At 34.1% G+C, this 12,271-nt stretch overlaps 1 protein-coding gene across 4 annotated transcripts in view; it reads left to right on the plus strand.

Annotated features, from left to right (window-relative positions):
- LOC136037969 (probable malonyl-CoA-acyl carrier protein transacylase, mitochondrial) overlaps positions 1 to 10,363 on the plus strand; it is a 96,919-nt gene extending 86,556 nt beyond the window's left edge. For 2 of the 4 annotated variants that reach the window (XR_010620095.1, XR_010620096.1), the window contains exon 3: positions 7,479 to 10,363. Coding sequence is in view for 1 of the 4 variants with exons in the window: in XM_065720857.1 (XP_065576929.1) it covers positions 7,479 to 7,480 (2 nt within the window). In the remaining 3 variants the exon portion in view is untranslated. The remainder of the gene's footprint in view (positions 1 to 7,478) is intronic. The other 2 variants (XR_010620094.1, XM_065720857.1) reach the window with 2 other exon arrangements.
- The last annotated feature ends 1,908 nt before the right edge of the window (positions 10,364 to 12,271 follow it).

The following is a 12,271-nucleotide window of genomic DNA, read 5'->3' on the forward strand; positions in this document are numbered from 1 at the left end:
TGACAATGTGAAAGATGGTTGGAATAATTCTAGAAAAACTATTTGTGAAGTTGCTGATGGTGTCGATAGTGACGGTGTCCGGGAAGAAAGTTAGGACTGCAGCTAGGAATATTAGTGACAAAGCTTTATGGTTGATACAGATGATATTTTACTATTTATTTTGGTTCTACTTTCAAGTGCCTATCGAACAACCTGTTTTATGCCTAAATTATTGCTTATAAGGGAAGTTTCTTCAAAAAGTATTTTATAGCTTAGATTATCAAAAATTTGACTGCTTAAAAGGAATCAAAAGAAATATTTGCAGTATTAGAATTTAAAGCTTTAGTTGTGTAATTTGTTTTGCAGTTGTGGGCGTTTTTCTTTCTTTTTTTCTGAAGAAACTTCCCTTATTAGCAATGATTTAGGCATAAAACAGATTGTTCGATAGGCAATTGAATTTAGAACCAAAGTAAAAAGTTATATTTCATTATATACGAATTTGGGAGAATATTCACTTAACGCCTTATATACAAATTTAATTAAAAGTTATATTAAAAAATTTTCTTTTTTTTTTGTTTTTATATTAATATAATTGTTTTATATTTATATAATTTTATAATTTTATATTTTTTATAGCTTTTAATTGTTTTAAAAAGCAGAATTGTGGCAAAGAGTCAAACTTTAACGTAAAGAGCGAGGGATTGCGGAGGGGACAATCCATTTCATATACGGAGTAATTTCTGTTCGTTTTAAGTTTTAATGTCGCTCCTTACTTTCAGTTAAAAAAACTAGTTTTTTTTATGTAATTTCTGAACGTTTTTGAATTAATGCATGTTTGATTTTGACTCTCCACACGTAAACTATTCAAATGAAATTGGCATATTAATTCCTTTTTTGGCTAAATGGCTTTCTCTTAGTTTTGATCATACGATTTTCAGAAATATGGGATGGGGAAGGAGGCCTAGTTGCCATGCAATTTTTCGGTTACATAAAAAGGTAACTATTAATTTTCATTTTAACGAATTTTTTTATTAGCGAAAAATATACGTAACTTTAGAATTAACTTACGTAACAAACTTTTATATTCTTTAATTTTTATTATGTATATGAGGGGGTTTGTACCCTCGTTAATACCTCCTTCTTTACACTAAATCGTAAGTTTTGTCCCAATTCTTTAAGAATGACCCCTGAATCAGAAAGGCCGTAGAATAAATAGTTGAAATTACTAAAAATACTTTAGCATAAAGAGCAAGGTATTTATCTCCTAAATACCTCGCTCTTTATGCTAAAGTATTTTTAGAACCCCTCATATGCGTAATAATCTTTGTTCGTTTTAAGCTTCAATGCTACTTCTTCCTTTCATTTGAAAAAACGTTTTCATGTTTATTTTTCATTGTTTTCTTATGGTAATGCTAGAGAATCCTGCGCCCTTTTCATTGAATTTTTCTTCCCCCATGACAGATTCATCCAAGGAAAGATCCTCCAACATAGCCCCCTCTCCTCAGCCCCACCCCCAATTTAAAAAATCCCCCTGAAAACGTCTGTACACTTCCCAATAACCATTACTATATGTACACTGGTACACTGGTATATGTAACACTGGTCAAAGTTTGTAACTTGCAGCCCCTCCCCTAGGGATTGTGGGGGAATAAGTCATCCCCAAAGACATAGTTATTAAGGTTTTCGACTATGCTGAACAAAATGGCTATCTCAAAATTTTGATCCGTTGAATTTGGGAAAAAATGAGCGTGGGAGGGGGCCTAGATGCCCTCCAGTTTTTTCAGTCACTTAAAAAGGGCACTAGAACTTTTCATTTCCGTTAGAATGAGCCATCTTGCGACGTTCTAGGACCGCTTGGTCGATACGATGACCCCTGGGGAAAAAAAGAAAACAAACAAATAAACACGCACCCGTGATTTGTCTTCTGGCAAAAAATACAAAATTCCACATTTTTGTAGATAGGAGCTTGAAACTTCTTCAGTAGGGTTCTCTGATACGCTGAATCTGATGGTGTCATTTTCGCTAAGATCCTACGACTTTTAAGGGGTGTTTCCCCCTATTTTCCTGAATAAGGCAAATTTTCTCAGGCTCGTAACTTTTGATGGGTAAGACTAAACTTGATGAAATTTATATATTTAAAATCAGCATTAAAATGCGATTCTTTTGATGTAGCTATTGATATCAAAATTCAATATCTTAGAGTTTTGGTTACTATTGAGCCGGGTCGCTCCTTACTACAGTTCGTTACCACGAACTGTTTGAAATGTTTATTTTTCTTTTATTCCATTTGAATGAACTATGTTTTTCACTTCGTTTGATGTACCATTCCAGGTTGAACTTTCCTGGACTAATGAAACTAGGACTGTTTTGAGAAAAAAATTTAGTTTTAAAGATTGTATTTTAATTTGAATTCTTTTATGTTCTTTGTTTTTCCTTTTCATTTGTTTTGGATATAGGATACCCTTAGATATTGGGTCGAAATATTCGTTTAAGTTGCATTACACTGTCTTATCAAAAAGATTCCCTATCATTCTACTTGTTGTTCATGATGGAAAGGCAGTGTGGTCTTCGTCGCTATTTAAGTGAGTATAGTAATTATCGAGGCATTAGTCTGGCATTAGTACTTAGTTATGATACTTTTTAAACTGAAAGATGCTGTAGGCGAAGTTTTAAGAGAAGAACAGTGCGGTTTTAGAAAAGGTATAGGATGTGTCAACCAAATTTTCACTCTTACGTTATTAATTGAGAAATGCCTGAGTTGTCTAACACCTTTGGTCCTCAGTTTTATAGATTATGAGCAAGCGTTCAATTCTTTTGATAGAAGAACTTTAGCAGGGGTCTTATCCTTGTATGATTAAATAAAAAAAACAAGTTTTTTTAATTGAAAGTAAGGAGCGACATTAAAACTTAAAACCAACAGAAATTACCCCGTATATGAAAGGGGCCCTCTTCAACGCCTTGAACTTTGCAATAAAGTTTGACTCTTTTTCTCAACTCTACTTTTTAATACAGTAAAAACTTTAGCGTAAAGAGCAGGGCGTTGAAGAAGGAGCAGCCCTTTTCATATACGGGGTAATTTCTGTTCGTTTTAAATTTTAATGTTGCTCCTTACTTTCAGTTAAAAAAATTTTTTTTTATTTAATTTTTGAACGTTTTTTAGTTAATCCATATTTTGATTTCGGCTTTCCGCAGATGAATAATTAAAGCGAAATTTGCATATTTATTTATTTGGCTAAATGGCTTTCCCGTAGTTTTGATCGAATGATTTTGCGAAAAAAGGAAGGGAAGGAGGCCCAGTTGCTCTCCAATTTGTTGGGTACGTAAAAAGGCAACTGGAACTTTTAGTTTTTACGAACGTTTTCATTAGTAAAAGATATACGTAACTTACGAATTAGCTTACGTAACAAACTTCTATGTTCGTATATTTTTATTACGTATATGAGAAGGTTCGCCCGCTCGTCAATAACTCTTTGCATTAAAGCTTAAATTTTGTCCCCTGAATCACAAAGGCCGTAGAATAAATAGTTGAAATTACTAAAAATCCTTTAGCGTAAAGAGTGAGGTATTAGGAGGAGGCGAACCCCTTATATGCGTAATATTTTCTGTTCGTTTTAAGTTTTAATGCTATTCCATGCTTCCAGTTGAAAAAAAAAACTTTTTCATATTTATTTTCTCATTCTTTTTTTAAATAATGCTAGAAAATGCTGCGCCCCCTTTATGGAAATCTTCTTCCTCCATGGAAAACTTCCCCCACATAGCCCCCTCTTCTCAACCCCCCCCTCCCAACCGAAAAATTCCCCTGAAAACGTCTCTGCATTTCCCAATAACCATTAATATATGCAAACACTGGTCAAAATTTGCAACTTGCAGCCCCTCCCACGGGGACTGTGGGTGAGTAAGTCGTCCCCAAAGACATAGTTATAAGGTTTTTCGACTATGTTGAATAAAATGGCTATCTCAGAATTTTGATCCGACTACTTTGGGAAAAAAATGAGCGTGGGAGGGGTCTAGGTGCCTTCCGAATTTTTTGGTCACTTAAAAAGGGCACTAGAACTTTTCATTCCGTTCGAATAAGCCCTCTCGCAAAATTCTAGGACCACTGGGTCGATACGATCAGCCCTGGGAAAAAAAAGAAAAAACAAATAAACACGCATCCGTGATTTATCTTCTGGTAGAAAATACAAAATTCCACATTTTTATAGATAGGATCTTGGAACTTGTACAATAGGGTTCTCTGATACTCTGAATCCGATGGTGTGATTTTCTAAAATAGGGCAGATTTTCTCAGGCTTGTAAATTTTGATGGGTAAGACTAAACTTGATGAAACTTATGTATTTAAAATCAGCATTAAAGTGCGATTCTTTTGATGTAACTATTGGTATCAAAATTCCGTTTTTTAGAGTTTTGGTTACTATTGAGCCAGGTCGCTCCTTACCACAGTTCGTTACTACGAACTGTTTAATGTACCAGATAAATACATTAAAGTGATTAGTGTTATGTACGAGAATAACACTTCTGCGGTTAAGGTAGGAAATGAGGTTAGCCGCTGGTTTTGTATTAAATCAGGAGTTAAGCATGGTTGTCTTTAGCTGGTTTTGTATTAAATCAGGAGTTAAGCATGGCTGTCTTCTATCTCTCTTTATATGGATCATTTTGATGGACTTTTTCTTAAGGAGAATAGGAAAGGCAATGGGAAACCACGGAATCAACTGGGGAGGAAAAACTTTCCTGGACTTAGATTTTGCTGATTAAGTATCCTAGGTGAAAGTGTGAGCAAAATTGAAGGAACTTTTAGAGGTTTTTGCGAGTTCAGGGTGCTAGAATAGGTTTGAAAATTGATGTTTTTTTACAGTTAAAAAATATTTTGAAGAATAGGAAGACAAGTCTGCAAACCAAGATTAGACTATTAATGGCTAAAAAATTACTGTGGTCAAAAATGACTCTGAAGCATAGGTGCCTCAAAAAGTGAATGAAGATTTGCTAAATGTTTTCCAGTGATATTGCCTAAGGATTGTCTTGGGTACCCAGCTGACTGATCGTATTTCAATCAGTTCACCGTACGAAAAACGTGGTTTAATTCCTCTTTCTAGAGCCATAATGAAAGAAAAGTTGAGATGGCCAGGGCAAGATGTGTGGATGAAGGATGACAGATTGCCAAAGACTGTCTTTTTCGGACAACCGTTTAGGGCTAAATGGAAAGAAGATCGTCCTTGTCCGGGGTGAGGGACATTATAAAGAAAGATTTAAAGGAAACGGGAACTTCCTGGGAGGGTTTAAAAAGGGAGGCTTTGAATAGATTGGGGAGAAGGAGGATCATGCGTACCTATGTTGGCCTCAGGTGGCTTGGTGCTGGGGTCAATTGTTAGTTGTAGTAGTAGCACAGGAAAGGCAATGGGAGAAAATAGAATGAAGTGGGGAAGAAAAAGCTTTCCTGGACTTAGAAAATGCTGATGATTTATGATCCGTAGATAAAAGTTTGAGCAAAATAAATGAACTTTTAGAGGTTTTGCGAGTTCGGTATGGTTGAGTTGGGTGGAAAATTATTGTCAAGACGACTAAGTGGCTAAGGCTAGGAAATAAGTGAAGACTAACAGCTGACGCTTGGTAATGAAAATACTGGTCAAGTGAAAAGATTTACTTACCTTGGTAGTATCATAGACAGCGCAATAGCGCTGGCTAAGTAAAGAGCTATATGGGCATAGTGTATTACTTTTTTTTATTATTGTTATTGGTAATATTCTTGTCGATTGACTTCTTGCTATCTTATTATTATCATTTTTTTTTTGGTTGTTTTGGACCAGGGCACTTTGTATCAAAAGGATTGTTGTAGAAACTTCAGGTTGTCTTAAAAATGTTGGATGGAGACGGGAGGAGGTTAGTTGCCCTCCAATTAATTTCGACTATTAAAAAGGGTATTAGTTCTTGAAATCTCCAATTTAGTAAGTTAATTTATTGATAATAAGTAATTTGTAAAAGGTAGCCTAGCCGTATTAGCCTTTTTTCATCATAGCTATAAGAAGTGGGTCCGAACCACACTTTTCGCAAAGCTTATTGTTTGAAATACGGTTATTCGAACCTACACCTACAATAGTCTTTAAGCATGCCTTTGGAAAATATTTAAGATACATTTAAAAAGCATCCTTCAAAGCCAAACTCGGCCTTGAAGGGAATGGCTGGTTATTCTACTTTATACATCTTCGTTACATCCACCATCTTTTCTAACAATACAAGCCAGGTAAATAAAAGAATCCATTTGATCGATTTTATCCTCATCTAAATATCCTGCGTTACCTCTTTATCCCCATTTATTTTTTTGTAACTGAATTAGATTTCTTAACAATGATTTTCAAACCTATTCTTTTACCTTAAAACTCTCGAAACATCCAGAATTATATTAGTTACGCTAATACTTTAATCCATGACACTCATTTCATCTTTATAATTTGAGTTTTTGAGTGCTCTCCTATAACTTCACATTGTTGCTTAAGACAAAATCTATCAGAATACATCATACAAGGATGGGATAAAGTCCTGCTTAACCCCTGCTTGCACACATGACTCACTACTAGCCTCACTTCCTATCTTAAACAAAATGAAAATGCCCTTGGACTGCGCTAACAAATTTCATGTGATCACTTTAAATTGTTATATTTTGCAATGATAGGATGTTCACTATTATTTCAGCTGAATCTAATTCCTGTTCGTAATCCTTAGACCAAGGACTAAAAGGGGTCTGATTATTCAGATATTTGTTAATTACTAATCTAAGCGTAGAAAACTGGTTTTCGCATCCTTTCCTCTTCCTAAAATTACATTTTTCTTTTCTTAAAAATTGGTAGGTGGCTTCTGTTAGTGTAATAAGTATCATTAAGTTAAGTAATTTCCCTTCCCAAAGAAATGAAGATAGTGTCTCTGTAATTACACACTCACTTCAATTATTTTTATTGTAAACGAGATTATTTAAAGTTTTTCACACAATAACTAGGTACTTTTCAATTTTTGATGATCGTACTCATAATCTCCAGTATATTATCGCTACTTTCGCAGACCCCTTATTTCAAAAACGCATGCGCCTGATATCATCTTTTTTTCTTTTATATTATTAAGTGAAGGCCATTGTGTCAAAGAAGTTTTTTGGTTTTTACGTCGTGTTGTGGAGGTACAGCAACTTATTTTGTGTACCCGCCTTACCATTCTTAGTTGTCCGATACTGATGAACATACACCCGACTGTAGACTCCCTGGTGTGGATATTAATTTTCACCATTCAAAAGTTTTTTTTCATGATATTCTAAGAACCTTTAATGTTTTTGATTATTTTCATAGAGTCCCCTTTATTTGTTTAGCTGCTCTTTGACAGCACTTCGTTGTTAAAATTGTTCTGAAATACTTTTGAAACTACTTGGTTTCCTGATCGTGAGCTTAAGCCATTGGATACGAGTTCTTATTCTATAAATGATTAAAATTACTTTTGATTTCAATTTTTGTCTTCTTTCTAGAAAGTAATTTACGCGAGTATCAGTGTCTCCAAAGGGAACGATGCAATGAGAATGAAAGACACTGGGTGAGATTAAATGGTCGTGAAGTCTTGGGTGAACGAAATGAAGGATGTTTAACAGAAGTCACTGGGGACCTGAGTGGTGTGTTTTACCGTGCTTGTAGTGTACACAGTCTGACACATTGAAGTGTTTTAAAAAACACGCTGAAGGAATTAGATATAAAGAGAGTTTTACTGTTGAGGAAAAAGCTGTGTATTTAAATGGCTTCACGTGTAGTAATGACAAGGAAAAAGTTTTTGAGAATGCTGTGAAGTGTAAGGAGACATAGATTGCTTCTTCTTTCGTATATCATAAAATTCTCCTCATTTGTAGTGATCACTTAGTCAGAACACTGAAAGCGAAAGCAAAGGACTCAAAAGTTGTCCGAAACATAAATCTTGGCTGAGCACAAATGAGTTCTTCCACGAGGAAAATTCTACACAAAGATGAAAATTCCAAATAGTTGTAGAGATCAAAGACATATTCTTTAGTTTACTACTAGACTACCAGCAATAACTTGGATAAATACTTGTATGTTCCATTAAAATACGCTAAGAAGAGTAAAGGGTAGATCTGCACAGTCTTATTGTGGATGATAAGGCTTTAAGCAACTAATCTTTCTGCTGATGCTATGTTTTTACAGACAAGAAACTTTTTTCGTTGGTGAAAATTATTATTTGAACTAGATTTATGGGCTTGTCTGCGCATTTTTGATGTTTGGGGCCAACAATTAAATTTGTTAAATGCTTTAATGCATAAAGGACTTCAAGGACTTGGTTATTCTGAAATATATTTGTAACTCAGCTTTTCGATATGTTTCTGCTGCTATACTGAAGATACCGACCAATGTCGAGGAATTTGTAAGGAGAGCTGTTAATTATGTTTCATTAAGCATGTAGGAAGTGGGACTCTTATGGAGTTTTAGGAGCACTATAAAACAACCCTAAAACAACTACTTAAGCTCGCAGACATGAGATGGTTTGCCGCTCACAAGTAGATTTTGAGATTTATTAATTCATCAGGTATTCTTGAATAGTTTTTAGGCTAGCTTCTGTAAAATATCGCGAAGTTTCTCCAGATAAAAATCATTTTTGAAGTAAAAACCCGTTCACAAAAGTGTATTACTTTTGTCTTAAGTGTGCTCTCAACAACTTCCACTTATTCTACGTCGTTTCCCAATCTGAAAAAAGTTTTCATTAGAGATTTGCAGCCTGAGTATAAAAATCTTATTAAGATAGTATTTTGTTAATTCTTCCAAGTAATGATTCCCAGAGACTGCATAAAGATCAATTCGTCAAACTCGACTAATTCAAATTATTAGAAGACATCTCTTTAGGAAACGAATGTGTGCATTATCTTTGACATTCTTGCAGAATGGTAAAATACCCTATTATGACTGGACCACTTTCCGAAATGGTGTTTGAGTTACTACAAGAGTGCAGCAACAGAGACGTTGAACTGGTTCCCATACGGTGATCCTTTTTTAAGTACTTTCAGTTGTAGGTCCGAGGATGCCACTTGGAACTGAGATCACCAGTATTTTGTCACTCAGTATTGTACTGAACCGATTCCAAGGATTCAAGCAAAAACTCCCAGGTATTGACTCCTCGTTTCGCTAGGTGCCACATACTTCAGTGATAGCTAAAAGGAAGATTTAAGTAGAATGACTAAAGCCTTGATGTGAAGCAAAATGCATGAAACGTGAAATTTCACCGTTAAGAAAAGATTTCCATGTGACAGAACTTGCTGATAGATTGCTTCCCTTATTGCATCTAAATGTAAACTTGAAAAGAATTTATTCTCGGATGAGTAGTGTCAAGATAAATAGCAAAAAATGTCGAAAATAATTATTGAAGCTGGATTGATCATAAAGCGACGATTAAGAACAAAAGATATAATTTGATGTATAAAGATCCCTACCGAAAGTGAGATGAAGTTGTTCAACTATTAAAACCTTTACGTAGCCACTCAACACCCTGGTCAAGAAGAAAAATCCAAAAAGTAAAGTTGAAAATGGTCAATGAATATGTATTGCAGTTTTCTTTTTTTCTAATGTGTCTGAAATTAACTTTTGATGATGAGATACGACACTATATTTTTTGTTTGAAATCCATCAACCAGTTTGAAAAAAAGGAGATATTGCATCAAAAAATGAAGCATAAAATATCTTTCCCTTGGATACCAAAAAAAAAATGTCTTTTATTTGTTATCTATTCCAATTTACATTTTGCTTTGCATGATTTTTTATTTTAGCTTTTCGCTTTTTCCAGGTTCTCTGTAAAAAAAATAATTGTCCCTGCCAGATGCGATTCTTGCTTCCTCGCAGCCTGCTGTGTGGTGATCTTGATTATGTTTTTAAAACAGTATAATAACTAAAGTGTTAACGCATTATGTTCACAGATTCGGACCTCCAAATAAAAAGATAAAACTTTCTGGGCCCTCTGACACCGAACACTTTTTCACATCACTGTAGTTTGTCTACTTCTTTCACTAGAAAAGTTTTATTGTGCATTAAGTCATTCTGTTTATGATTTTCTTTCTTTTGTTTACACCCCACTTTTGTTCTTCTAGCAAGTCAAGAACAAACTACTATATTATTGTTAGATTATAATGTGTTCAGCTTTTTTATTAAGTGAAGGTAGAATATAGCTTGTGTTTCATCGAAGTAAGTGGTAATTTATAGCCGACTGATTTTTTTTCTTGAAACCTGGAAAAACCTTTATCCAAAAGCGGGATATCAATAAGTATCGATCCATTTGTCAAAAAGGTCTATTGTTTGGGCTGAAAAGAGCTTAAGACTTCAATGCTATTTGACAGCTACGTACATAGTAAGAAAAGGCAACAATTTTGAATTATTATTGAGCACATCAAAATGGTAAGACCTATTCAGGTTATTTCATTAACTAGATGATTTCTTATTGACGTAATAAGTGAGATTTTAGATAAGCTACTTTTGAATTTCTTTGAAAGGGGTTAGACTAGGAAAATTAAACATCCAGTAAGGGATCTAAGACGAAAATCATACTCTGGGACAGTAATGCAAAGCTACTATTTAAACCTTCTTCTGATTTCTTAGTCTTAAAAAATTATCTACTTCATAGATACTTATAGTAATCTGACAAAACAGCATTATTCCTTAATTTCCAGGTTTCAGTTTTTAATTCTCTGGTTTTAGTTCTGAAAAGTATACAATCTTTCTTTGATCAAAATTTAGGAAATGTATTTAGGATTTAAATTTAGGAAATCATAAATTGGGATTGAGGGAAGTTGTGAAGCTGAAAATACTTTGTTGTTCTTTATCTAAACAGAAGATTTATTTTGTAAGGTTTCACTTTATATATCAAAGATTTTTAAAGTTGTTCAAATACTGGTGCCCTCTAGAGAGAGAAGAAGTGGAGACAGGTATATCAAAATAATTTCCAAGGATATATATTAGTCTGTGTATCCATCCCTGAAAGTTTCATTTTACTAGCCTAATGCCTTTCCAAGATAGGCTAATAAAAAATAGCTTGTCTAGAATTTTGCCATATAATATTGGGTAAAATTCTAGTTAATTGACTTCTTGCTATCTCAGAAAGGGTTTAGGTTAGGAAAATGAAACTTTCAGGGATGGGTCTACAGGCTAAAGCATGTCATGGGAAGGTATTTTAAAGTACCCACCTCCACTCCTTCTCCCTCTAGAGGGCCCTGAAATTTGCCTACATGACAGGTCTATACCTATTGAAATTTTGACAAAACAACATTTTACCTTAATATTCAGTAACTAGTTGCTTTTTCTCTGCTTTTTGTTTCTGAAAATGGAATTCCTGTTATTTGAGTAGAGTTTTGAGCCATATTAATATTTTTTTTTTCAAAATTTAGAAAATGTATTTGCATATCTTTAAAACCTTATAAAATGGAATTGACCAGGGTTATGAAGCTGAAAACAATTTTGTTGCACTTCAATTAAGCAGAATATTTATTTTGCAAGGTTTCACTTTTATAACACAAATATTTGTAAAGATCATCAAAGGTCAGGGCCCTCTAGAGGGAGAAGGAGTGGAGGCAGTTGTTTCATAATACCTTCCCAGGACATGCTTTAGTCTGTAGATTCATCCGTGAAAGTTTCATTTTCCTAACCTAAACCCTTTCTGAGATAGCAAGAAGTCAATTAACTAGAATTTTACCTAATATTGTAACTATTTATCTGCTAATTACTGTTAATTTTCTGCTATCTATGATATTTATCTAATTATCTGCTTTCTCAAGTAAATAATGTGTTTACCTCACAGTGACCTCATAGTGAGGTAATAAAGGTTGAGGTCCCTTTTCTCAAGTTTTCAACGATAAAAGTCAAACTAATTGGGAAAACTGAATAAAAATCAAGCGTTAAAAACACTTCACAAAATAATGGTTTTATTCCTTGTTGAACTTGACAAAGGAGCAAAGAAAGGACAAGAAAAAATATGTTTAAGTCAAATTTACTTACTTAATCCATTAACTTACTGTTCGTTTTGATTGCCTGAGTTTCAAGTTTTTCAACATTCTTTATTGCAACATTAAATTTCCTTTTTCAGCATCAAAGTTTCATCTAAGTGATGTTTTTTTCCACATTAAAGTTTCAAAGTTCAGCCTCCCCCTCCACATTCCCTAAAAGTAGTCACTAATATATGTAGTAGCATTTGCAAGCAGTCGCAGTAAGAGTTGCAAGTTTTCCAATGTTGGAAGTGGTCCCAGTTGCAGTCACAACTAGTTTCATTTACAGCAGCAATAGT

The sequence above is a fragment of the Artemia franciscana genome, chromosome 17, assembly GCF_032884065.1.
Source record: "Artemia franciscana chromosome 17, ASM3288406v1, whole genome shotgun sequence".
NCBI classification, from domain to species: Eukaryota; Metazoa; Arthropoda; class Branchiopoda; order Anostraca; family Artemiidae; genus Artemia; species Artemia franciscana.